General features: G+C 40.5%; 1 protein-coding gene across 1 annotated transcript; it reads left to right on the top strand.

Annotated features, from left to right (window-relative positions):
* Positions 1-23,798, top strand: LOC131322237 (uncharacterized). Its single transcript, XM_058353490.1, has 2 exons — positions 1-590; positions 22,811-23,798. Exons 1-2 carry the CDS (start codon positions 214-216, stop codon positions 23,310-23,312), a joined length of 879 nt encoding a protein of 292 aa, XP_058209473.1. The 5' UTR covers positions 1-213; the 3' UTR covers positions 23,313-23,798.
* The last annotated feature ends 3,227 nt before the right edge of the window (positions 23,799-27,025 follow it).

Raw genomic sequence — 27,025 nt, 5'->3', positions numbered from 1 at the left:
GAGGCTTATCCAGTTCCTTTTCCCTTTCTCTATCTCTTCGGGCAGTCCATATCCGAGAAAATACCCCTAATCTTGATTTTTCTCCGCAACCAAACAACTCCACCTCGAATATTCGCACACCGCTCACTCTTTCGCGTCACATTACATATGGCCTTTCCCAATCAATTCAACCTCTAACTCCACCATTCTCCGCTCATCGGCATCCTCCGTACGATGTCCCTAATCGCGCCGTCCGTCGAAGTCTCCTCCATTTCCGGCCTCCGCCTGGAATTCCCGGCCTACTTTATCCCAAGGAGTGTCGGAAACCAAACAGTGCTTAAGAAGAACAGCAGGGGCGGGGTTAGGGTTTGCTCGAGGATCAAAGATTTTGAGGTTGGAATATCAGAACTAGGTCATCGTAATATCGGGTTGTACGACGTGTTAGCAGCAGCTCCGGTGAATCTCAGCACAACGTCGTTGCCGCCGAAGAAGAGCAAGGAGGAGGAGGAGGGGAAGCAGGATTACTACGTGAACACGGGGTATGCGATTCGGACTCTGCGCGAGGAATTTCCAGAGCTGTTCTATAAGGAACTCACTTTTAATATATACAGGTTTGAACAAATATGGATATATATGAGCTTTTTATATGTTCATATGTGCATGCATCTGAATTTTTGTTTTTTTTTGTTTTTTGTTTTTTTGATTTCGAAGGTCCTAGACCAGCTCACACGCACCGCAACTAATCCCCTGTCTGAGCTAAGGCAGGCCATCTGCGTTATCTGTTGGGATTTTTCCCACGGCAAATACCATTGAAAGAAAAGAAAAAAATGATGGTTAGTTGGGTATTTATTGGCTCTGGTAATTAAGTGGCTTCATGGGAATAATCTGGAATTGGATTGCGTTAGAATAGCCTTTTCTACATGGGTTTAAGATGGCCTTTTCTACATGGGTTTAAGATGTTTGGAGAGAAAGAAAGAAAGTAGTGTTTGTGTGCTACGGCCGTGAGACACAAAAGAATAATAGAGGTGTGTGAGAGAGAAAATAGTGTTAGAATATTGTGCGAGTTTGAGGGAGATAAAAATACAAGCGAGCTTTAGGGCTTGGTGGGGGGTATTTCTTATCTCATTGTACTCATCCAATATTAATGGAAATTGTTCTCTCCCTCCCGTGGAGTAGGCATTGGGGGCCGAACCACATATATTGTGTGTTTCTCTTGCGTGTGTGTTTATTTCTTTCGTTATGCTTCCATTGCGGGTGGAATCGGATATTTCCCTACACTATCTGCGTTATGGAATTCACAAGAAATTACTTTCTTGGGGCCAAACTTTGATAAGTTGTGCGGGGATCAAATCCACCAACCAAGAGGATTAAACGTTGTGCATCTGTATAATTGTTTGTCTGTGTTTTGTTAGTGTATGTTGCCCTGATTACTTGTATCTTTTTGCATTATTGGCAAATTAGTAATACTGGTACTTTATGTGACCGAGACTGGGCTCTGTGTGACCGCAGGCTCGGTCACCTTCCCAACTTCCTTGGGCACGGGTTTGGGAACCTCTTCTTGCCCACAACCTCGGCTGATTTCCTTGGGCACGGGTTTTAGAACCTCCCCTTGCTCACAACCTCGGCCATTATGACTTCGGTGACCACGAGAATGCGACCTCTCTTGGTGATGGTCTCAGTCTTTATACCAAACCATTGTACTCGTGGTACCGCTCCTTATGCCTGCAGTATTTTTGCCTATCGATTTGCGTCTTGTGGCTGACCGTCTCCTCTAGGTGGTGAATCGTGATAAGAACAAAGAGCTCTCCACTGGTCTCTGTCCATGGCGGTCATCTTTGGGGGGCCAAAGCCTGTCCCTAGGATCACCCCTGGATCCCGACCGATTGGTTGGCTCGGCAATCCTTCGTCATAAGGTGCCACCCTTCACCCTAGACGGTCTTTGACGTGACTGTAATTACCGCCCTCATCATGCTGAGTATTGTTTTTCTTCAGCAAAACTCAAGGGTGCAGCAGGAGGAAAAATGACTTGTGGTGAAAAGCAAATGGTCCTTTTATCCAGTTGCCACCTCTTTCCTCCTAAGTAGCTTTTGGCTTTCATTAAAAAATAAACAATAGCTCTGTTGTTCAAAGAATATCTTAGTGCAGCTCCTGCATGAGTATCACTGTTTTGAGAATTGCTAATTAAGTGCACAACCTAGAAAGCCATGGAGAGTAGGAGTAACAATAAGCATGTTACTATTACTTTCCAGACGTTCATTTCCATGTTTAAAATTCTTATTTTCCTTCTAGTTTTTCGATAAGTGGTGGCATTAATCGCAAATTCACATTCTCAGAAGATAAAGAAAGATATGTGGGGAAGGTGGTGGTTTTACATTTCTTGACTGGATTTTATGTACCATAATCTATGTCCAAGGGTGGCAGATTGGTTTCAAGCTCACACTTTGTGTTACCGCAGTAAATGAATCCAATCTGAGAAACATTGAGTTCAGTGCGTATTGATAGGTAATGATCAGGACGTTTCTTTGTTTTAATTGTAGAGGGTCTCAAATGTGGAACTCCTCTCCTTTGGGATGGGACCCATGAAGGTGGTCAAGGGTTCTAAGCTTCGTTTAAGTTGGGTTTGTGTGGATGACTGGCCATGGTAAATTGGTAAGATTCTTCGTATGAAAATCTAATTAGGATGAGTCAGGTTCTTATTAATTTGGTGTTGTATTCACAAGATAGAAGGGATCAGTCAATGATCGATCATCTTTTCCATTTTATGTTGCTAGAGACCTTTGGTTCTTGGATACTTGATGTGCTTGGAGTGTTTTGGGTTTCTCCAAAAATAGAATGTATCTTTTCCATTCTTGGAGAGGAACTCGAGTGGAGAAGAGAAGGAACAAAGCTTGGTTTATGGTGTCTCTGGTTTGATGTGGATCATTTGGTGAGAGAGCGGAGCAATAGGACTTTTAAGAGGATTGAAGAGTCTATTTCCAAACTGAAGAGTAGTGCCTACCTTTTCGGAATGGTTGGTTCTTCGATGGATTTGATACTTTCTTGACCCAATTTTTAGACTTTGTAGGCTTTCTTGAGTATGTATGATTGATTTAGGTTTCCTTTCCCTTTCCCTTGTATGGTGCATGTAGACATAAATTTTGAACCGTAGAATTTATCCACACTTCGAAATCTATATCTCAAATATCCACTGTTCAAGCGAACAGTGTTGATTGTTTATATGTAGGCTCCTATTTCCGATTTGGATTTCAAATCATTAATTACATACTACAAAAGTAAAACCTCCGATTAATGAAGAATAAAGAACAGAAAACAGACTAGAACAATTTAATTTTATTGATGATTGGGTTTAAAACCCTTGTTTACATCAAAACAGAGAATATTTGATACATTTAGAGGGATTGGAACCCTTTACCTATCAATTGGTGTGCTTACTCTTACTGATCTTCGAAGTTTGCTGAAGATTGCAGGTGGTAGTGAGCGAGTAGGTTGCTTGGTGTTTGTAGATTGTAGTGGTTTTGGTTGAATGGAGTATATCTTCTCTCTCTGTGTATATTTTTCCTACGTTGAGAGAGAAGAGGTATGTATAGCTTTTATGTTTGGGTGGAGAGTGTGATGGTGAAGAGTTGAGAGATGAGGTATGAGAGGTAGATGAGATGGATGAGAGAGATGTTAGGTCTAGATGAGAGATCTATATCAGGGATCCCTTCCTTTGATGATGGATCTCATATTTATAGGGGCTTCCTTCATCAGATGCTTGGCCGCCAAATAATTCCTTTGAATTTGAATAGTTGTTACCAGAGGATAGGATGATATCATATTTTCTCAGTCTCTTTAAATTTTGAATGTTGGTTGCATCAGATGACATTCATCTTGTAATATTCTTTTGCTTCCACAGGAGTATTTCTTGGGCTCTACGTACCAATTTGAGACTACGTGAACCCATATTTGGTTTGTAGGCCCTGCAAAATGCGGACCTACATGGTTCAACCGAATATTTGATTTGTAGGCCTTACGAGATATGGGCTTACATGGTTCAACTGATTTGTAGTCCTGCTACTTTTTTCCGCAGGCTCATATATTCGTTAGGCTTGTCGGGCCAACACGTGTTTGTTGATTCGCGGGCTTGTCGGGCCAACATGTGTTCGTTGATTCGCGGGCTTGTCGGGCCAACATGTGTTCATTGATTCGCAGGCTCGTCGAGCCAACATGTGTTCGTTGATTCGCGGGCTCGCTGGGTCAACATGCATTTAGGCTCTTTATATGCCTTTTAGTTCGCAAGCCCAACATATGATATTTAATAATATTCATCAATCTTTGGTTGAAATTTATGTGCCAACAAATGCCCCTCGTGAGTCGTGCAAGCAAGTTTTGACTTGCACGAGTCACGATCTCTTGACACTTCTTCTAGTATGATGGTCTTCATATCTTGAATGTGCTTCATTTTTTTTTTTTTATGCGAGTCCTTGTTTACTTGAACTCTGGTCTTTTGACTTTGCAAGGCCTGCACCTTTTTTTTTTTTGCCTAAGTCGATTTTTTTTTTGACCTAGCGGGATTTTTATTTTTTTATTTTTACACCCTAACTATTGCCTAGGCCGCCCTTGCGGGTTTTCAACCTAGCGGGCTTTTTATTTTTTATTTTTTTATTTTTAAACAACCATTTTCATGAGCACTTTATTTTTTGTGCTGACCCCTTCTTTTATAGGCTTTTCAAATAGCCTCTCCTTTTTGGGGTTTTGCATGGGCTACCCTTTTTTTCATGTAGTACTTCCATATATCATGGATGTAGATTATTTTTTGCAAGCCTTTTCCGTAGGCCTTTCTTTTTGTATGATTTCTTCTTTGGGGGCTTTGTATATACAGGCCACCCTCTTTTATTTTTTTGATATTTTGGTGTGGACCAAACCCAATATTTCACTCCAGCTGACAGCCTCTTTTTTTTTATGTGTGTGTATATTTTGCTAAGAATCCAAGTCTGAGTAGGACCTCTTCTTCCCTTCTTTGCAAACATAGTTGAAGTAGGACTTTACAAATCATCCAGCAATTTCCTTCTTTTCCTTCTTTCTACTGGTCCTTTTGTGTATAAATCCATATCATTATAGAATTCTAGAGTCCACATACTCCTGTTTCCAATAGAGTTTGAATAGGACCCTTGTTTCTTTGTCTTGGCCTATTCTTGGACTCTTATTTTGATTTATCAAATTAATGCCAAAATCTTTTTTTTTTTTTAAATCGGAAAACTCCAGTCCAACTTTCATTGGAATCTACTTTTTTTTTTCTTTTGGATAAAAAAAGCTGTGAGTTTTCCTTTTATAGGAGTCTTGGACAAAGAGAGTTTGGAAAGAACTTTCATTAAGGCTTCCAAGAGATATGTACTGACTACCCAGATTTTACTCCATGTAGAGTTGTTTTGACGACGACTTCTTTTTACCCAATAAGTCGTATTGGCCTCTTATATATATAGCTGCCTCTGCTGTAAAAAATTTCTGCACATCTGCAAATTTTCTCTATTGCGGTAAGGAACGCTTCTTTCCTCAAACTTCAGTTTCTATTCCTTTCACAATACTTTCTTTTCTGCTGAAGCTTTTCCTTTTTTTTCTTTTTTTTCATCAAGCAAACACCAGGTCTTTCCCTTTCTTGCTTTTATAGATTCCTTGCTCAGGTAAGGTATGTTGGCATTTTCTTTTCTTCTTCGTCTTTTTTTTTTTCTACAGTAATTTCGGTTTTTTTTTTTACAACAATTTCGTTTTTTTTTGCTACAGTAGTTTCCGTTTATTTGCTGCAATTTTCTATTTTCAGCAAGTCTTTTTTTTTCTCTGACTTTGTAGCTATGTAAAGCTTTTTGAGAAGAAAGCTGATTGTCAAACAGCTTTTCTCCAAACATCATAAAAGCAGTCTTACAAAATCAAACACAAATCTTCTTAAGCTCCAGCTAGTCTCCCTTTTTTAATACTAGAACTTTTAACTTTTTTTTTTTTTTTTGTTACGAGGAAAGCTTCTATTTTTTTTTTTTGCAAACTTATATACTCCTCTTATCAATTTCCACAGTCCACATGGTGTATTGTATTGGAATGTATTTTCTCCAAAAGAGTTAGGCCAAAACCAAGCTAAAACAAAAGGCCGAGTCTTTCAGAGTTTTTTTTTACTGCTGTAGAACTCTTTTTTTCTTAATGCCCTTATTTTGCTCCTCGTCTTGATTTTTCAGGGCCTATTTGCGCAATTCTATTTGCCGTTGCTTGCAAGGTAACAAATTTGTTGTTACTCAGTTCAATTCATGTATTTATGCTCCTTATCTGGCTCTAATTCCTTTCGGGGAATTTTTGTCACTTTTGGCTTTAGTCTCTTGTGAGAGGCTTTTGTCAGGCTCATCTCCAAACCCATTTGGACTCTTCTCTGATCCCCTTGTTGTTGAGGATTTTGTCAACTGGTCTTTCGATTTTCTAACAGATTCTCCTCTCATTTTTGTCTTTTTAAGGCCTTTGAGAGGTTTGATCATGTTATTGAATTTGAGGATTCTTCTGGCTTGTTCTCCTTCAAAGGTTTTGCAGAAGATTCCTGTAAAACGGTTCAACATTTGTCTTGAAGAAGGCTTTGCTGAAAGGGAATTTTTCTTTATTTGTCTCTTAGACTTTTGAGATTTCTCTTAATGGCTTTATCTTTGCATTGCCAAGATTCTGTCGGAGAGAATATTCTTCATTTGTCTTTAGAGGCTCTCAAAGGAGCTTCCTTTTGGCTTTGGCTCCCAAAGGCTTGTGTTGATCCCTTTTCTATGGGTTTGAAGCTGTACCTGACATCTGCTTCCTCACGGGAGCTCTTGTTGAGATCCATTTACGTTTAGGGCTTTCGAGGGTTTTCATCCTCTTTTGTCTTTCTTGTTGAAAGTCTTTTGAAGATATTCATCTTTATTTGTCTTTTTGTTGCAGATTGAATTGATTCCCATTTCTTCTTTTCTTTTCTTTTTTCAGTATCATGGATTTTACTTCGAATACTTTCGTCGTAATCAGGGAGATGTTCTAGACAAATTTGGCCCCAAAGTTGCCAGACACCGGTCTATTTATGACAATTTGACCTCAACACAAAGATCATATATTCCTCCTGACAACATTGACGACTTTGTCTATAATGGGGTGTGAAAATGCTCCGAGATATATGGAAGAGGATTTTCCAAAGATCTAGGCTCATCTCCTATTTCTTTGCTCCGTCCCTTTTGTAAGAGCGAAGTAGATGATTCAGTTCCCGGCTCTAATTTTAATCTTCTTATCAAGAAGATGAAGAACGAAGGCGTTATGTGGGATTCTTCATTTAACATTCGTGGCACCTCCTCGCATCTTCAAGAGCCCATATGGCTTTTCTGGTTAAGAGACGTACTTTCTTCCTTTGCTCCTATCTTAGAAAAGGCTGGCATTTATTCTGCTATTTTTATTTCCCAATTTTCATATACAAGAAATATAAATGTGTTCAAGGCTTTTCTAGAACGTTGGTCACCGGATACCAACACTTTTCATGCAACATATGGAGAGGTTGGCTTTTCTTTGTGGGATCTTCATCGCATCAGTGGCCTACCTATTTTAGGAGGACTTTATGAAGAGTATACTCCAACGAATGATGTCCTTTATTCTGATCAGACTCGTTCTACATGCCGCACTTTATTTGATATATATGCCAACAAGGAAAAATCCAAAAACTTAAGTCTTTGGTCCTCCTACTTCGTAGAGCCTTACGCGGATTCCTTTCAGCGAAGACAAAATATTTTTGACGAGTACTGCTATTGGTACCGATGGTACCGTAGAGAAAATGCACTGACGGCCACCGGACGGCCGTCTCCGGCCATCGGACGGCCGATCCGAGCCGTCCAAAAATTTTAAAAAACAAAACCGAGTGGGTCTACGCGAGAATCAATGGCATCCGAGGTGTGTAAGGTACTTGATCCGAGCACCCCTTTTTCGTCTATATATGTATATATGTGTATATACACGAAAAAGGGGTGCTCGGATCAAGTACCCTACACACTTCGGATGCCATTGATTCTCGCGAGAGCCCACTCGGTTTTATTTTTTAAAATTTTTGGACGGCTCGGATCGGCCGTCCGGTGGCCGTCGGTGCATTTTTCCTACGGTACCAATAGGTTTTTCGATTTTTGACAAAGTGTATCTTGCCGGTTTTCTTGCAAGTTGGCTTAGCGGTTTTGTGCTCCCGCATTCTTCCACTTTCGTAATGGCAAGGGGTTTGTTATTTAGCTTGGCTATACCTGTTCTTGCATACCTCTATCATTGTTTTAATAGAGTGGCTAACTCTTCTATTCCAGGAAAGAAAGCTGTTTATGGCCCCTTTCAATATATCTTTGGATGGATGTCCATTTATTTTCCAAAGACATATTCTCATGGCAATCCTTCAAATGGTAGACTCATTGATAAGCTCATTCCATATCTTGGGTTTATAGGCACTCAGGCTGCTGGTGATTTCTATCTTACTAAGAGCCCTATGCGCAACAATTTTTAGTTTCCCAAGATAACTATTTTTCCAGGGCTCTTACTCACGATTTCCCAAGATAACTATTTTTCTAGGGCTCTTACTCACGATGACGAGCCTAAGGGAAGGATTCATGATGATACAAACATTTCTCCTTTCCTCCTTAGCTATCTAATATGTCTTCGTCCGGGAATCCTAACATTCAAGGTGGGCTCTTCTTTTCTTAGTGAGCCTTATGCCCCAAGTCGATATGCCCGTCAGTTCGGATTTTATCAAGCTTGCCCGAGAAATTTAGATACATCTTGCTGCGGACAATCCAATCCTGCCACATTTTTCTATTATTGGTGCGAAATGTTGCGTGAAGGTATGAACGTTATTATTGAGATTCGTCAACTCGACATCCCACATTTGTGACAGAGCCTTATACTCGTTGGTGGATAGCTTCTTCCTTTGTTCTTCAGTTTTCCCCAGAATTGAAACGAAAACAAAGTAACCAGCCTAAGACTTCAAAGAAGAGAATGAAGAAGACGGCGAAGATGGCTGCTCCGATCATTCTTGATACTCCTTTCTCTTCTTGACCAGGTGTTTCAACTTCGAGACATTCTTCTTCTGGTAGATCCTCGAAGTCTTCTGGTATGTTACTTGGACCGGATAAAGTAGCGAGACCTTCTCCTGGTCCGGATAAAGTAGCGAGATCCTCTCCAAGAAGATATCCTCAAAGATATCTTCTTAATATCTTGGAGTCCCAGTGTCGCCATTTCTGTGGTACAACTGTTCATTTTGAGTTTGAGGATCCTGAGGCTGTGATTTGCCCATTGGAGATGGAGACGATGTTTCCTGAGAACTTTGATCATTCCTCACAAGAGTTTGTCTCCTCTTTGGACCAATTTAGAGCTTACATTGATTCTCTCCTTGAAGGCAAAGATTCCATTCTAGAAGGAAAAGATGTACAAGCTATCTTAAACAAATTTGAGAAGGAACGTGAATTGCTTGTCTTGGGGCGAGTTAAAGCAAGCATAGAGGCCCCTAGCCTTTCTTTATCTTCAGAATATTCAGCTTCGGCATCTAATCGTTTGCAAGGGGAATCAAAGCATGACTCGCAAGGTGAAACGAAGGATGAGGATGATGAGAGTGAGGATGAAACTGTCGAGTTCTATAATTATACCCCATTGTCAGATTGTTCTCCTAAGAGTGCTTTTAAGGGTATTACATCTTGCTTGCATACAGAATCTTTGCTCATCTTTGTTTTACTCTCTTTCCAGGTCATCCTCCTAGCCATTCCATAATATCAACAGAAACATACTGGCACAACATCCTCCTCTTTTTTTTTTTTTGTGTTACTTATTTTATTGCCCCATTTTTCTAGGCTTTATTCGTGTCCTTAATTTTTAGGATCTTTACCCTCGAAGTCTGCCACGTCTTCTGCTACTATGGCTACCTTCAAAGGTATACAATTCTTGCATTGAGGCAAAGAAAATTTTAATGCCTCTCTCTTGTATAAATGTTGTCTTCTTCTTTTTTGTTTGTCTATCTTAGTTCATGCCTCTTCAAAGAACTCGTGGCAAGCTACCTCGTCAAATTTGTTGCCTTCATCAACCCCACAAGCCCAAAGCACTGGTAAATTCTTCACCAATTTATTTACCTTGCAAATGTTTGACCTTTCCCCCTTTTTTTTACATGACGCTTCTTTTTATAGGAGAAGCTTCTTTCGACGACTTGATGGATCCTGTTGAACTTGAAGGGTTGATTGCTAGGATCGATAAACCTCCTGTTCAGTCCATCCCTCTTTCCTCTTGTGAGGTTGCTGTCCACATCCAGAAAAGGCCTTTTTATCTAACTCCAGTCATCCACAATAAGCATTGAGGACATTATTACTCAATCCAATGGAATTATTTCCATTTTGAAGAGCTTTAAAGTGGACCTTAGTTCTCTTTACGAGAAGGTGAAAGCTTTGGTCAAATATTCTGTTTTATGGACCAAAGTATCAGGTACCCCTGATAATGATGCTTCTCTTAGTGAACTTGAGGCCCAATACGAGGTCAAAAAGACTAATTTTGAAGAGATGGCCAGTTCTTATGAGGAGATGGCTTTTTCCGTCTCCAAACTTTCAGAGCATGTTACCAGTCTTGAAGAGGAGATTGTCCTTACGAAGGAGTTACTCAAAAAACTTGAGTCCGAATTGTCCTCATGCAAGGCCAAGCATTCTTCTTCCCAAATTGATTTATCCAAGTATTCCAAAACTATTTCTAAATCTGAGAAGGATCTTCATGTCGCCTTGGATATTGTTGAGCAATGCAAGAAGAAAAGTGCGCATCATGATGCTGTGAAAGAAGCACTTGATGCTGCTAGAGCTTCTTTGATGAATTGAGCTTCTTTCAGTAATATAGTTTTTCACCCTCGAATAATGTCGCTTTGAACTCTGGATTTTTTGTCTATTTGAATTCTGGATTTTTTAGACTTTGTTTAGCCGTACACAGTTTAAGCTCTTGCGGGCCAGGAGCATGGTTTATTTATTGAGATTGTTTGTTGAGATTATTTTGCCGTTCACAGTTTAAACTCTTGCGGGCCAGGAGTATGGTTTATTTGGTTTGTTTGGGTTGTTTTGCTGTTCACAGTTTAAACTCTTGCGGGCCAGGAGTATGGTTTATTTGGTTTGTTTGGGTTGTTTTGCCGTTCACAGTTTAAACTCTTGCGGGCCAGGAGTATCCTTAGATTTATCACCATGGATTTCGGTGAGGTGTTTTAGCAGTTTAGCCACATACTGCACCATTGGTGGTTTGTTTATTTTTTTATGAAGGATCTAGGATTAATTGCATCATTACTAAAGATGTATATCCCAACTAGGTCGGTACATACACCCTAGCCAATCACGTGCATTCCTAGAACCACCCATTTTATTTTGTTTGCCCTAATTTTTGCCTAGGTCGGGTTTTTGACCTAGCGGGACTTTTTATTTTTACACCCTAACTTTTGCCTAGGCCGCCCTTGCGGGTTTTCAACCTAGCAGGCCTTTATTTAAGGAAAATACCTTTTCAAGAACCTTGCATTGGTGGGAGGGATGATCCGCTCGCCATCCATTGTGATCAACAAATAAGCCCCATTAGAATAAACCTTCTCAATGACATAGGGCCCATCCCACTTAGGCTCAAGCTTTCCTTTAGTCCTTCGAGATATGACTACTGGTCTTCTAACCATCGACACCAAATCCCCTTTCTTAAATGAACGAAGCCGGACTCGCTTATTGAAAGCGTTGGCCATTCTTTGCTGGTATATCTCCAAGTTTTGTTGAGCATATAGTCTCCTTTCATCCAAGGCTTTAAGCTCGACCATCCTTATTTTCGCATTTTCTTCTTCCATTAGGGATTCCTGTATTGCTACTCTTAAAGAAGGTATTTGTACTTCCAGTGGCAATACGGCTTCCCCCCCCCCCACCCACCCACCCACCCACCCACCCACCCACCCAAAACACCAAGGAATAGGGTGTCGCTTGAGTTGGAGTTCTATGCGAAGTTCAATAGGCCCATAATGCTTCTTGTAACTTCTCATGCCAAGTTCTTTTATTTCGCTTAACCATCTTTTTGATAATTTTGCATAGAGTCTTATTGAAAGCCTCCGTTAAGCCATTAACAGGCGCATGGTATCATGAAGAATGGTTGATCTTTATGCTGTACTTGGAATATAACTTGTATAATGGACAACTTCTGAAGGGTTGCCCATTATCAGTTATGATACTATCTGGGACCCCAAACCTATAGATGATATGGGTTCGGATGAAATCTGAGACATTCCCACTCTTCATTTCTTTCAAAGCAATTGCTTCTGCCCATTTTGAGAAATAATCAGGGGCAGCTATGATGTATTTATCGACCGCAGAGGATACGATGGCTTGATAGGCCCAATAACATCGATGCCCCATGCTGCAAATGGCCAAGAGCATGTTGTCACATGTAAAGGCTCTGGAGGCTGATGGATAAAATTTCCATGATATTGGCAAACTTGGCAACTTTTTGCATAATTAATGCAATCAGAAATCATGGTTGGCCAATATAGTATCCAAGGCGTTTCAACTGCATATGTAACTTTGGACCACTTTGGTGTCCGCATACACCACTATGAACGTCCGCCATAACTTCATGAGCCTGTTCATTGGCTATGCAACGCATATACATTCCATCCAAGGATCTTTTGTATAATGCGTCCTTCCACATGATGAATTTTGTGGCTCGACGCCTTACCTCTGCCCTTTTTGGTTTATCCTCTGGAAGCCTACCATGTTGGAGGTAGTTTATAAAGGGCTTGCGCCAATCTTCGTCGCTTTCTTTTGTTGTGACTGCAAATACTGGCAGTACTTCTGAGATTTCAGTTAAGGGTTGTAGAACTCTTCTTTCTCCAACTGTAACAGTTATTGTCTCCCTATTAGGCAAGGAGAGTGAGGCAGCCAAACTTGCCAGGAGTCTGCTTGAGCATTTATCCTTCTTTTAACATGGAAAATGTTCACTTTCTTGAATTGTGAAAGCAACTGGCTAGCCCTTTCGTGATATGGGGCCAAGCTTGCTTTTTTAACAATATATTCTCCACGCAACTGCTTTATCACCAACTCAGAATCTCCATAGACTAAGAGCTCTTCGATCGGTATTTGCAATGCCAATTCCAATCCAGCAATTACAGCTTCATATTCTGCCTCATTGTTTGAACATCCTTATGTCAAGGCAAAGGAATGAGGAATTATGGCATTATTTGGTGTGACGAACACAACACCGATTCCAGATTTGTTATTTTTTAGATCGTCTTGCTTTTGGCCATTTGGACTCCTTGTTGCCCCATTGAAGTACATCTCCCATGCTTTTTGAACTTCAACTTGCATGACCTCCTCATTTGGTAAATCAGTGGCTAGAGGTGAATCATCAAGGATAGGGTGAGCTGCTAAAAAATCTACTAAGGCTTGACCTTTTATTGCTTTTTGGGAAACATATTCAATTGCAAATTGTTGGAGGATTACTGCCCATTTTCCAATTTTCCCAAAGAGTATTGGCCTTGACAGTATATACTTTAAAGGGTCAGCCTTTGATATCAATTTGACTTCATGCTCCAAGACATAATGTCTGAACTTTTGCAAGACGAACACCAAAGCGAGACATGTTTTCTCAATCGGAGAGTAGTTGAGTTCTGCACCAACCAAAGTACGACTTAGATAATACAAAGCCTGTTCTTTCCCTTGTTCATTATGTTGGGCCAAAAGGGCTCCCAATGAGCAGTCAAGAGCAGCAATGTATAGCAACAATGGTTTTCCTTTGGTTGGGCTCATAAGTACCGGGGGTTTCATGAGATATGCCTTGATACTATCAAACGCGTTTTGGCATGATTGATCCCATTCGAAGGGTACACCCTTTTTCATTAGCCTTGAGAATGGCAAGCATCGCCCTGCCAAGTTAGAGATGAACCTTCTTATATAGGCTAATCTTCCTTGTAACCCTTTCAACTCCTTCAAATTTTTGGGGGGAGGCATTTCGAAGATAGCCTTGATTTTCGCAGGATCAATTTCGATTCCTTTGCTTCAAACTACAAACCCAAGGAATTTACCTGAACAAACCCCAATAGAGCACTTTAACGGGTTCATCTTGAGCTTGTACCGCCTTAAGCGTTCAAAAATTTGCTTCAAGTCATCCAAATGATCTTCCTTATTTCTGGTTTTGGCGACAAGATCATCAACATAGCACTCAACGATGTTATGCAACATATCACCAAATATCACTGTCATTGCTCTTTGGTATGTTGCCCCTGCATTTTTTAGACCAAAAGGCATCACCGTGTAGCAAAAGATCCCTTTCGGAGATCTAAAAGCTGTCAGTTCTTCATCTTCAGGGGCTATTTGGATTTGATTATAACCCGAATATCCATCCATGAATGACAAGGTTTCGTAACCTGTGGTTGCATCAACCAGAAGTTCTGTGATGGGTAAAGGAAAATCATCTTTAGGACAAGCTTCATTGAGATCGCGGAAGTCAATACAAATCCGTATTTTCCCATTCTTTTTCGGAACTGGGACTATGTTTGCCAACCAAGTCGGGTATTTAACCTCTCTGATGAATCCAGCTGTACGGAGTTTATCGACTTCAGCCTCGATTTGGGATGTCAATTCTGGCCGTGCCTTCTTGGCGCTTGTTTAACTGGCCATTTCTCAGGATGGATTGCGAGTCTATGAACTGCAACTCTAGGATCAAGTCCAGGCATTTTGTTGTAGGTCCATGCAAAAACATCGCGATGCTCTTTCAGAAAAGAGATGTACCTTTGAGCCTCTTCCTCTGCCAAGTTTGCACTTATGAAAGTTGGCTTATTTTCTCCTTCATCACCAAGATTGACTTCGCAAAGCTCGTCAATTGTAGCCTGACCTCCTTCTTCAGATTGTGTTGGTATGGGATATGTCTCATCTCCAATCCCATCATCCGAGGCCCCTTCAACTGTAATCATATTTACAAAGAGCTTTTCTTCTGCGGCTTGATAGCCCAATCCTTCCCTTGTGGCCACAATAGGACCTCCTTACTGAAGGGATTTGGCTTGTGCATGAGTTAGCATGGAGTCAAAAGGTGCTACTGTTTGTGTGGATACTTTTTTAGGATCAAGACTAGCTTTCACTAACATTTTTGTAATGTTTGCAGCATAACTTGGTTTTATTGGGCTCAATATCTCCACAGTTTTGAGATTATCATCCTGAACTTTCTTTTCCATGTCACCAAGTGCATGGAACACTATAGGCTTCATGCCTCTTGCTTTCGCAGGGACTACAAATTTACGATAGTTCTCCACTTATGTGCACTTTGCCTTCTGTAATGGTAAGACAAATGCATCTTTTAACTCCAAAGTTGGGTTTATCGGAGCTAAAGCACTTGCCCCCGGCTTCCTTTGAGACTTTGGAATGTAGCGAAATGCCCTCTTTGTCGGAGATTTCACGCTTTTGGTATCTGTTTCTGTTGAGCCCTTCACTCTATTTTGCGAAGCCTTTGTGTAAAAACGAGCATCCGCATAGTAAGCTTTAACCCCATTAAAGGGATCATTATCCGCAACATTTACCTCTTCATTTATAGGTGGAGGCAATGGGTATTTGATGCACTGAAGGTAGGTAGAGGGCACCGCCATATGATTATGTGACCATGGTCTCCCAAGCAAGGCATTATAGGAAGTGTCTACATCAATCACTAGAAACTCGGTATCTTCCTCGATGCCACCAAATTTAGTTCGCAATTTGATTTTCCCCAATGGGGCGTTGTTCATTCTGATTGAATCCTTGGATCACCAGATGACATGGCCGTAGTTGGGATAATCGAACCCCTATTATGCCCAAAGCCCTTTTTGGTAGTAAATTTATTGCGGACCCACCATCAACCAAAACCCGAGAGATTTTGGTGTTCAGAACAAGACCAGTGATGAACAAGGGTCGATTGTGATCTGGTGTTTCTGCATACATATCCTCATCGCCAAATGCTACTGTAGACAGGCATGTAGTTGTGCTCTTTTGCCCCTTTTCTTGGACCTCCTTGCGAAAATCATCCGGATTGGATGAGCAAGAACATATATGCTTACCAGAGCTGGGATCTTCTTTAGATGAGCAAGAACATCATATTTCACTTGCTCTTCTTCTTTTGGGACTTCTTGTGTAACTGGTATTTGCAACTTTGGCTTGGCTGATTGCGGGGCTGTCTTTTATAAGTCAAATATGTCTTGCACACATGGACAACCTCCTTCCCGTCCCCTTCTTTAGGCTCGTCGCTTATTTGCACCATGTTTGCTGATCCAACAGATGAATTTTCATCATCAATGATCATTTCTTCTCTTTGGGGATGCCTTTCCTTTGCATTTCTCAGATATCGTGAGTCCCATCTATAAAAGTATTGGGATTGTATGAAGGCATTTTTCATGACCTCCCAACTAGGTATAATAAACCCAGTGAGAGAACATTACCAATCAAATGCAATCCCATCTAGAGAAAGAGGAAATTGTCGTAAGCACAATGCTTGATTTTGAGCAGTTTCCCTGCATTGTCTCAAAAAGAGCTTTATATGCTTTTCAGGATCACCGTAACCTTCATAGATAGAGAAATTTGGGAGCTCGTATCCTACAGGGAACAGTGTTTGCTGAACCCATAGAGGGAACAAATCTCTAGGTCTCATACTTTCCATGTCTCGTTGGTCCAACACGGATTCGAGCTTCTGTTCCGCGGTTCCTTCTGGCAACTCATATGTTTGAAATGAAACATTTTCATCCTGTAATGGCTCCCACATTTCAAGTTCCATTGGCCATGGTGTGTAGAACCTCCTATAAAACCGTTCTGCCATTGTGTCCCAATCAAGGATTGAATTGGGAGGAAGGCTAAAACACCAATCAGCTGCCCATCCTCCTAACGAGAGTACAAATTGCTGCAGAAGTAGTGCTTGACTTCGTACTGTGTTTCCACATAGTGCTAGGAAATGCATTAAATGGCGCCTTGGACATCCAACTCCATTATACAAGGGAAAATGTGGTATGGAGTATCCTCTTGGGAATAAGACCATTTCAATCCATTCAGGATATGGGTGATTTAAAATGTGTTCTCCAATTGCATAGTTTTGGGGAATTCTGGACTTTTCCTCTTTCAAAGTTACAATTACCTTCGCTTGATTTGTTCCCTCCCTTCGAGCAAAAACTCTCGCTTTTTCATCATCCTCTAGACTACTTCTAATTTGTATATCCGCATCTTGAAAATTCACATCCACCGAAATTACGTTGCATGAAAAATCAAAATGGTCACCGGACACACTTTCTCCATCGTATGTTCTTGCTGGCGAAGGGTACCTGGGAGAGAAACTTGAGTCTACGGATGACTCGAGGATATGTGGGTATTGAGTAGAATGTTTCCACATCACGTCATCCGATAGGCTCAACTTCTCATCTTCAAAACGAAGCCGCTTTTGAGAAGTTCTCATAAGTTCCGTATCCGATCCATATCCCATATTTCTTTGAGATGGACTGACTACATATTCTGGAGTATTTATGTAGAGCATTGGAGGTACAAGGGAGTACTTTGGTGAAGCCATTGTCCTTTCAGGAGTTACACGAGCCTTAGGGGTTACCATGAACTCTTCCACCGCGAGATTTGGTGAAGTAGGAAAATCAGATATATGAATCGAACATAAAACATTGCTTCCTTCTTCTTCATCGTCACTTATCACAATAGGGGAATCCGGTATGTGAATTGGACTTGAAGCAGTGCTTTCTTCTTCTTCTTCATCATCACTTATCACAATGATGTTAAGGCATGGGACCTGGGTTATTGCCTCGTCTCTCTTCTTCTCAAAATAAGCTTTTAGCTCTGGAGATTGAAGTTCTTCAGGCAAAAATCCTTCAAGAGTGATGGTAATGCGAGGAGATTGTTTCAAAGGCTCATCGGGGACAAGCTTCACTTTCTTTGCTTTCTTTTGGCTCTTCTTCTTATTCCTCGCGCTTTTACTCACTTTGGTCCTTTTTATTTTTTTGGACGTTTTTGGCTTTTGCGCTCTTTTTGGAACAAAGGGCGCCTTGGCTTTGGATGAGGAACTTCGTCTTTTCTTCATTCCTTTTGATTGATATACAATCCATTCACCCTCCTCATCGTCATCAGCTGTAATTGGGTTCGCTGTCACTTTCTCAGTAGAGGGAAGCTCAATAACCCTCGAGTCAAAGAGTTCTTGAATCTTGTCTTTCAAGACAAAGCAATCCCTTAACGGATGACTGATAAGGCGATGATATGGGCAATACTTTGGATCACTTTTCTTGCCTTCTTCATGCGGCCTTTTCACATCAGGGAGCATAATCAACTTCTGCTCCAAGAGGTCTTCAAACATGTCCTCTACCAAGTCATCTGTAAAGGAATACTTCTTTTCCAATCTTTCCTTCATGGTGACCTTTTTAGTTTCCTTCGGTCTTTGTGCCCCAACCACAACTGGAACTCTTTTCTTGGTTTCAACTATTGCAGCCGTTGACGTTTCAAGCCTATCTACAACCCTCGGCCTTCTTCGTTTGCCCAAGTGTAGTTCCATGTCATGTGCTTTGGTACATAAGTCATTGAACCCTTCACAGGTTTGGGCCATGAGTGCCGTAGAAAGCTCACGTCGAAAATTATTGAGAGACATGCGAATGAGTTCCAACTGCGTGAACTTTTGTGGGCATGCAAACGTCAAAGCTTGCCATCTTGCAATGAAGTCGGTGACTGGTTTGTTATCTTGTTGCTTGGTCTCAATGAGCTCTGGTACCCCAACACGTCTTTGGGTATTGCAGAACTGTTTGAGAAATTCTTTAACCATGAAATCCCAACTTTGGATTGATCCTTCAGAGAGATTCGAATACCAAGAAAATGCAGAACCTTCAAGAGATTGCACAAAGAGTTGTAGACACAAGGCTTCATTCTGTGCTATTGGCCCGCATCGTGAGAGGAAATGGGCAATATGTTGTCTAGGATCTCCCGTTCCTCCAAACATTTTGAAATCAGGTTGGGAGAAGCCATGTGGGAATGGAACGGTATCCACCCACGCTGGATAGGGCTTTGTGATCATCCGAAAGCCCTCGTCATCCTTTTCCTTAGCCTTCTTTACTTGCTTCTTCACCATGTCATCGATCATGGCCATGAGCATCGGGTTTGCATTACTGCTCATTGGGTCAACAAAGAAATGTCCGTTGCCCCCAGTAAACTTTGTTTTTGGGATTTCGAATGATTCCTCCTCAAAGGCAGATTTTTTCTGTTTGTCCCCTGTTACTTGGGCTTGCAAACTTTTGATTTGTTCCATCAGCTGAGACAAGACATTTCTTGGTCCCTTCTCGCTAGCTATTCTTGTAGCGAAGCTACCTTTTCTTCCAACAGCTGAGGGTTTGAACTTTCTTCATCACCCACTTTCGTCACCATCACGGAAACACTTCTGGGCTTCTTACTCGTGGAGGATGATGATTTCCTGCTCACGGGGGATGACAAATATACTGAGACAGAGTCATCTCCTTCGCTTATAGTTAATCCCTTTGGTTGTTCTTGCTTGGCCATAGACCTTGTTACTGTCCCTGGCATAAGCATCATCGAAGTAGCAGTTCTCTTTGCTTGTTCAACCAATTTGGCAAATTGTTCCTCTGTGGTGGTGGAAACAGAATCCCTCTCACCATCAGAAGAGTTCAACTATGACTCACTTAATTCTGTGGAATACTCAAGGTCGTCATTATAACTACCAAGAGCCTTTTCAATTGCTCCCATAACGTTGGCTGCTACAGACTTCTGTTCTCCCTTTGACGGTTTTGTTCCTCCTTTGCCTCTGTCTCTTTGGGTTTGAGGCTTTAGTGGGGGGTTTTTGGCTGAACCCCTATAGGCATGGAAGAGAAAACTTGTGTCTCCTGGATTTTTATGATTGATGCAGCATTTCTCACAATTGGACTTACGAGTCGACGATTCGGCACGGATGAATTATGCAAAGCCGTCGACTTGTTGGTCTTTCGTTGAGCCAACGAATCCACCACTTTCGGTTGGGCTAACGAATTAGCGTGATTTCGGGTTTGGCTGATCATCTCCTTGCCAATGTTCTTGATGATGGAACAGTTTTCCATAGATGCCCTCTTTTGAGCTTTTTCTGCAATCATAATTGAGTGCTCCGCCTGTGTAATCAAAAGACCCAGTGTACTTTGGGTTGTGCGGGCCTTGGCCAGGGTAACAGCAACTGCTATTGCTTCCGTAGCATCCTTTGCTTTTCTAAGGAAGTCCCATGAGCACTTTGTTGCTCTTACTACCATATATTGTTTGGCAGCCTTTAACAGATCTTCTGCTACTCCTTTGAGGCTTTCGGCCTTTTGGAGCAGCGAAGTGCTATTGTTTGTTTGAGCTTGCGGTAAGACAGCCAAGAGCTTTCGCTCTGGAGCCTCCCGATGAGCAGGCACTTCTGGTAAGACCGCCAAGAGCTTGCGCTCTGGAGCCTTCCAGTAAGCAGGAACTTCTGGTGAGACAACCAAGAGCTTGCACTCTGGAGCCTTCCAGTAAGTAGGTGCCGGAGAGACTAACACATCCCTCCAGGATTTTTGAATCCCCGTCGTAGGATTCATCGGTGTCTTCACAGCGAATCCGTTGTTAGCCTTCATGATTGCAACTTCCATATTCGAATATGTTGAAGCAAGGGACACTGTTAGAATAATAAGTTTTATAATTTGTTTTATTCTTCAAAAGATGGGAGGAGAAATAGGTCCCACTGGGCGTGCCAGAAATTTGTAGACATAAATTTTGAACCGTAGAATTTATCCACACTTCGAAATCGATATCTCAAATATCCACTGTTCAAGCGAACAGTGTTGATTGTTTATAGGTAGGCTCCTATTTCCGATTTGGATTTCAAATCATTAATTACATACTACAAAAAAGTAAAACCTCCGATTAATGAAGAATAAAGAACAGAAAAAGACTAGAACAATTTAATTTTATTGATGATTGAGTTTAAAACCATTGTTTACATCAGAACAGAGAATATTTGATACATTTAGAGGGATTGGAACCCTTTACCTATCACTTGGTGTGCTTACTCTTACTGATCTTCGAAGTTTGCTAAAGATTGCAGGTGGTAGTGAGTGAGTAGGTTGCTTGGTGGTTGTAGATTGTAGTGGTTTTGGTTGAATGGAGTATATCTTCTCTCTCTGTGTATATTTTTTCTACGTTGAGAGAGAAGAGGTATGTATAGCTTTTATGTTTGGGCGGAGACTGTGATGGTGAAGAGTTGAAAGATGAGGTATGAGATCTGACGTCTTGAGGTAGATGAGATAGATGAGAGAGATGTTAGGTCTAGATGAGAGATCTATATCAGGGATCCCTTCCTTTGATGATGGATCTCATATTTATAGGGGCTTCCTTCATCAGATGCTTGGCCGCCAAATAATTCCTTTGAATTTGAATAGTTGTTGCCAGAGGATAGGATGATATCATATTTTCTTAGTCTCTTTAAATTTTGAATGTTGGTTGCATCAGATGACATTCATCTTGTAATATTCTTTTGCTTCCACAAGAGTATTTCTTGGGCTCTACGTACCAATTTGAGACTACGTGAACCCATATTTGGTTTGTAGGCCCTGCAAAATGCGGGCCTACATGGTTCAACCGAATATTTGATTTGTAGGCCTTACGAGATATGGGCTTACATGGTTCAACTGATTTGTAGTCCTGCTACTTTTTTCCGCAGGCTCATATATTCGTTAGATTTGTCGGGCCAACACGTGTTTGTTGATTCGCGGGCTCGTTGGGCCAACATGTGTTCGTTGATTCGCGGGCTCGCTGGGTCAACATGCATTTAGGCTCTTTATATGCCTTTTAGTTCGCAAGTCCAACATATGATATATTAATAATATTCATCAATCTTTGGTTGAAATTTATGTGCCAACAGTGCATATGGGATGTGCCTCTTGTATAGAACATATATTGTTGATCATATGAGGTGTAGAGGTTGTTTCAATGAATTTGTAGCATGGCTGATACAGTATTTGGCTTACCATGCTCTTACGTTTTTACCGAGAATGAGAGGGATGCTATCACTTTACAAGCAAACGTGTGAAGACTCTCACAAGTGTCCACCATCAGTTGGTGTGGAGACTATCATGGCTTGTATCAGGACACTTCATTGAACAAGTATTCGTGTCCCTTTAAGACTGGCCCTGAACATTTTGGGGCCCTAGGCCAGATTGCTACACGGGGCCCTATATATGTTTCTTACAAATACAAAGGGACGTAATCAAATAAGTTTGTCTGTCAGAATAATCAGCATCAAACAAAATATTGTATACTTGCCTCATATGTTGAACCGAGTTCAAACAAAACTACAAAGAACATACAAACCAGAAATTTTAGAAAAAATAGTTGAAGTTACTGCAAAATCTAAATATATTAGTTGGTGCGACTTTTTACGAAGTTATACCCGTGTACAGTGGTAGAGTGCTAGAGTGCATGTTTACTTTTTGGGGGGTAATGAGTTCAAAACTCGGTTGCTATGGGAAATCTATTTGTATGTTAATAAAGAGGTAGAGAAAGAGGTTGGAATTGAGGAAACACGTGGATTAAGGAGAGCTTCTACCACTGAGCTAGGTGCGCATATTTTTGACATATGTGAAGTATCTACTTATGACTAAATATGGAACAGCGGCCCTATTTTTTGGATCCCAAAATGGGGGCCCTAGGCAGTGGCATGGTGGGCTTATTCCTTGGCCCTGCCCTGTGTCCCTAACATTTTCCTGCTCTGAGGTTCAGATTTCAACTTTTGCTTACATCGTGGAGGCAAACTGGTTCTAAGATTGCCTACTTAGTATTTGTTCATCAATAACATACCAATCTCTTCCTTTTAATCTGTACAGGGAGGATATTGTCTTCAGAGATCCACTCAACACTTTTGTTGGAATTGAGAACTACAAGGCAATTTTCTGGGCCCTACGATTCCATGGAAGAATATTTTTTAAGGCCTTGTGGATTGACATCATTAGTGTGTGGCAGCCTGTTGAGAACATCATTATGGTCCGGTGGACTGTCCACGGCATCCCCCGTGTACCATGGGAGAGGCATGGTAGATTTGACGGTACTTCCGAGTACAAACTGGATAAGCACGGGAAGATTTATGAGCACCGAGTTCATAACATCGCTCTGAATGCACCACCCCCAAAGTTTCGAGTACTTGCTGTTGATGAATTGCTCCAATCTATTGGATGCTCGTCAACACCAAAGCCCACTTATTTTGAGATTTCACCCTCTCCAGTGATGAATTCCTTGCCTTTATTGGTGAAACTCGCATGGGTTAGAGAATACCTGACTTCCATTTTTGCCTCTTCTCAAAGACACGAGGGAGGATCATCAACGAAGTAGGTGCTTAAAACCTCCAGATTTTGGTGTATGTTGGTGTATTATATTGAGCTTTCACACCCTCTTAGGTTGTGTTTGGATCATGGACATGTGGAGAAATTTATGGAGAGAGGGAAGAGGATTATGAAAATTTGAGAAGATCATGAAGTGAAGAGTAAAAAAAGTGCATTCCTATGGGCTGGCTGTTTGTTTTCCTTTCTGTTCGAATCCTATCTTGAGTTTTTGAATTAGTTGCTCTGTATCGCAACATGTCCCTGGTGTAAATTTTGAGTGCTGTTTAGCCACTTCTTGTGACCTCTATTTGTAGAGCATGCTGAAAATTCTCTGGGAGTTGCCAAGACTCATATTTTTAGTTCTAGCAAATTTTAGGACTTGTCACCTCGCTGGGTATACTTACTAGACTTCATGTGGGCATGTATTAAGATTGTGTATATATATTTCGTTGTAGAGAGGAATGGTTATAGCAAGTTACCTTTTCTTTGTTTGTAACATAGGGGTAAACTATCCTTTTGTGGCGTCAACGGTTTTTGCAGGGACCTTGGTCATAGTCTCAATTTCTTGAGCTGCATTTTGTACGTACAAATAACCTTTCTTATACGCGCTCTGCCAAAAGGAGCAGACTGTTCCAGGTTTTTTTTTTTTCTTCTCTCTCTCTCCAGTGTTGTGTTTACAGGCGTGCAAGAGCACAGTGATGTTCCTGCATGTATATTTGTTCCACACGAGGCTTCCTACTGTTTCGTTGTGTTGTTTCATAGTTCGATAAATCCTTCCCCGAGTTCAACAAATTAAGGCAAAAAGCCCAACAAAATGTTGCACAAAAGCCATGATTCAGTTCTAATGCAATGATTACCACACCTGGCTTCAGAATCCTTTTTCAACAATTTAACACTGTGTTTGGTTTGCAGTTTTTAGATTTATTTTTGAGATAAAAAGTTCTATAGGATTGCGTATTTTTTCGTCTTTAGTAAATTTTTTAACATTTTAAAAAACTCTTTTACTTTTTGAACAGGGATACGCTAAGTACATTCAAAAAGTATAAAATAAGTAAAAAAAAAATTGACAAAAAATCACTAAAGACGAAAGAACACGGATGACGAAACAGTCGAAAATTTTGGAAAGATTATTCGAAAACACGCATGTGCTGATGATGGCCACAGGGTCTTCAAAATTTTAGCGAAACGATAGTTGAGTTTCTCATATCACAAATGGGATTGGTAAATTTGGGAGGATTTGGTTGTTAACGCACTCAACTGTTCTTAGCCTAATTTTTCTCCGCTTGTTTGGATAGAGTTTTCTGCATACAAGGTTTGCAGAATTGGTTTCAGAGTCGGATTCTCGCTTAGACGTGCCTTTATTATCTATAGTCATTTTTCTTCTGCTTGCCTCCGACAAAGCTGTACATTTTCTGAGCGATGCTATTGCTAGACTATCTGGGACGGGATAATCTTTAGTCATTGTTGGACAAGCAATTTCATCTATCCTTGTAACTTCGTAGTTGCTTGCTGATGTCATGTCACCTTCCTTTGAGTTGACAAACTTTGGAACGATGGCGTCGAGGTTCCAACTTCAAGGATGGTTTGAACTTTGGAGGACAGATCTCTTTCTGGCCACGATGAGTCCCTTTTTTCAAGGTTTGATGCGCTCAGAAGTGACTTTTTTTTTCAATCGATAGAAAAAATCATTGTTTGATAATATTGAAAGCTAAAAAAATAAGTACTAAATACTAAATTTTTTAAGCTGAAAAGTTAGTTTGATAAACATTTTAAGTAGTGAATTAAAATAATAATGGATTAATTTTAGTTCCATTAGGCTGAGCGAACAAAAAAAATTAATTACATTAGTTAGAGTGAGATTCTCTTTTCATATTCCATTAGTTATAGTCCTATCATTTTTGTTTTTCCGTTAGCCTTCGTTCAATTGTCAGAAAAATTGTGCAGAAAATTTAGTCCTAAAGAAAATGAATTGAAGCGAAGGAAAGGAAAGGAAAACTTACTTTCCTGTGAATGTTCATTTGACAAAGAAATTCTACAGGAAAAGCAATATATTCTTTTTGTTCATTTACCAAGACAAGGGAAATAGTTGGAAAGTTCTTTTTGCAATGGCTCACTTTGGACAAAATAACTATACGAGCTAAATAATCATCATGTTTTCGAAAACACCATACATAATGAAATTTATTCTTTTTTAATAAAGAGTAGTAATAGAAAAAAATTGACTTATAAACATTACATAAACAAGTATATATGTATTTAATTTTTACGCAAGTTATTTATTATCCAAATTATCATGCAACTTTGCAATTAGCCACTAGAAAGAGAACTATATCATAATGATCAATCACTATATTCGCTACAAAAATAAAATGAATCAATTGGATTATTAAAATAAATCTCAAATTTCAAGAATGGTTATTTGTCATCCAAATCATCATACAACTTTGCAATCAGCCACTTGAAAGAGAACTATATCATAGTGATCAATCACTATATTCGCTACTAAAACAAAATATATCAATAGGGTTATTAAAATAAATCTCAAATTTCAAGAATGGTTAATTGTTTGGTCCATACAAATAAGTTGGAGCATGAAACTAAGATAAAAAAAAAACAAATGTAGTCAAGAAAAAAATACTATATTTATTGCTCTTTCTTGGGAAAAAATATTTTGAAGAAACAAATTATGTAGGAAAAGATAATTTGAGTGTCAACTCACAGATAAGGAGAGAGCTTGGAAAAGTGTGTGATATTGGCGGGAGGAAGGGAAGTGCTTTCAGACGGGAGGAAATTTTTCTAGGAAAATAAATTCCCACCCTTTTGCAAGATTCATTTTGAGGAAAAGTGAGTCCCGGTGGAAAGAGTGTTCTTGTGAATTCCACTATTTTTTGGTAACTAGACATGACAAAACTTTTTAGAAAGTTGATTTTCCTATCATTTCCCATGCTTTCCTATCATCTGAATGAGAAATTTAGGCCGTCCATTTCAGTTTTAAACGGCTCAAATTTGGAGAGAAAACTATGAGAGAGAGTGGTGGGGTGAGAGGATAGAGAAAGTTTCAATCTGGATCGTTCAACACACTTTTAAACGGTCCAAATGTGCTGCTCGGACACCACGTAAACACAGGTGGCCACGTAATACAGAAATCCTATTGGTACCGACCAGACCCATAGGGAAAATGCACCGACAGCCACCGGACGGCCGATCCGAGCCGTCCAAAAATTTTAAAAAATAAAACCGAGTGGGCTTACGCGAGAATCAATGGCATCCGAGGTGTGTAGGGTACTTAATCCGAGCACCCCTTTTTTGTGTATATTTGTATATACGTGTATATACACGAAAAATGGGTGCTCGGATCAAGTACCCTACACACCTCGGATGCCATTGATTCTCGCGCAGGCCCACTCGGTTTTATTTTTTAAAATTTTTGGACGGCTCGGATCAGTCATCCGGTGGCCGTCGGTGCATTTTCCCTATGGCCCGGTCGGTACCAATAGCAGCTCTCCACGTAATATCCATCCGGCACTCAAAAATTTCTCCATCCGAACAGAGCCTTGGGGGGACAAAACATGAGGTTCAACGTCGCAAATTTTGACCGAAAGTGACGAACCCCGTTATTTTTAATTTCAACCGAACGACAACCGGAGTCCAACGGTTTTTAATAGGGGTAGTGGGCTCACTCACAATAAATACGACACCATTAGCATTAGAAAAAGATACAGT

This window comes from Rhododendron vialii, chromosome 1a (assembly GCF_030253575.1).
Source record: "Rhododendron vialii isolate Sample 1 chromosome 1a, ASM3025357v1".
Classification (NCBI taxonomy): Eukaryota; Viridiplantae; Streptophyta; class Magnoliopsida; order Ericales; family Ericaceae; genus Rhododendron; species Rhododendron vialii.
Note: the sequence above shows the minus strand (reverse complement) of the source record. Positions and strands in the feature narration are given on the sequence as shown.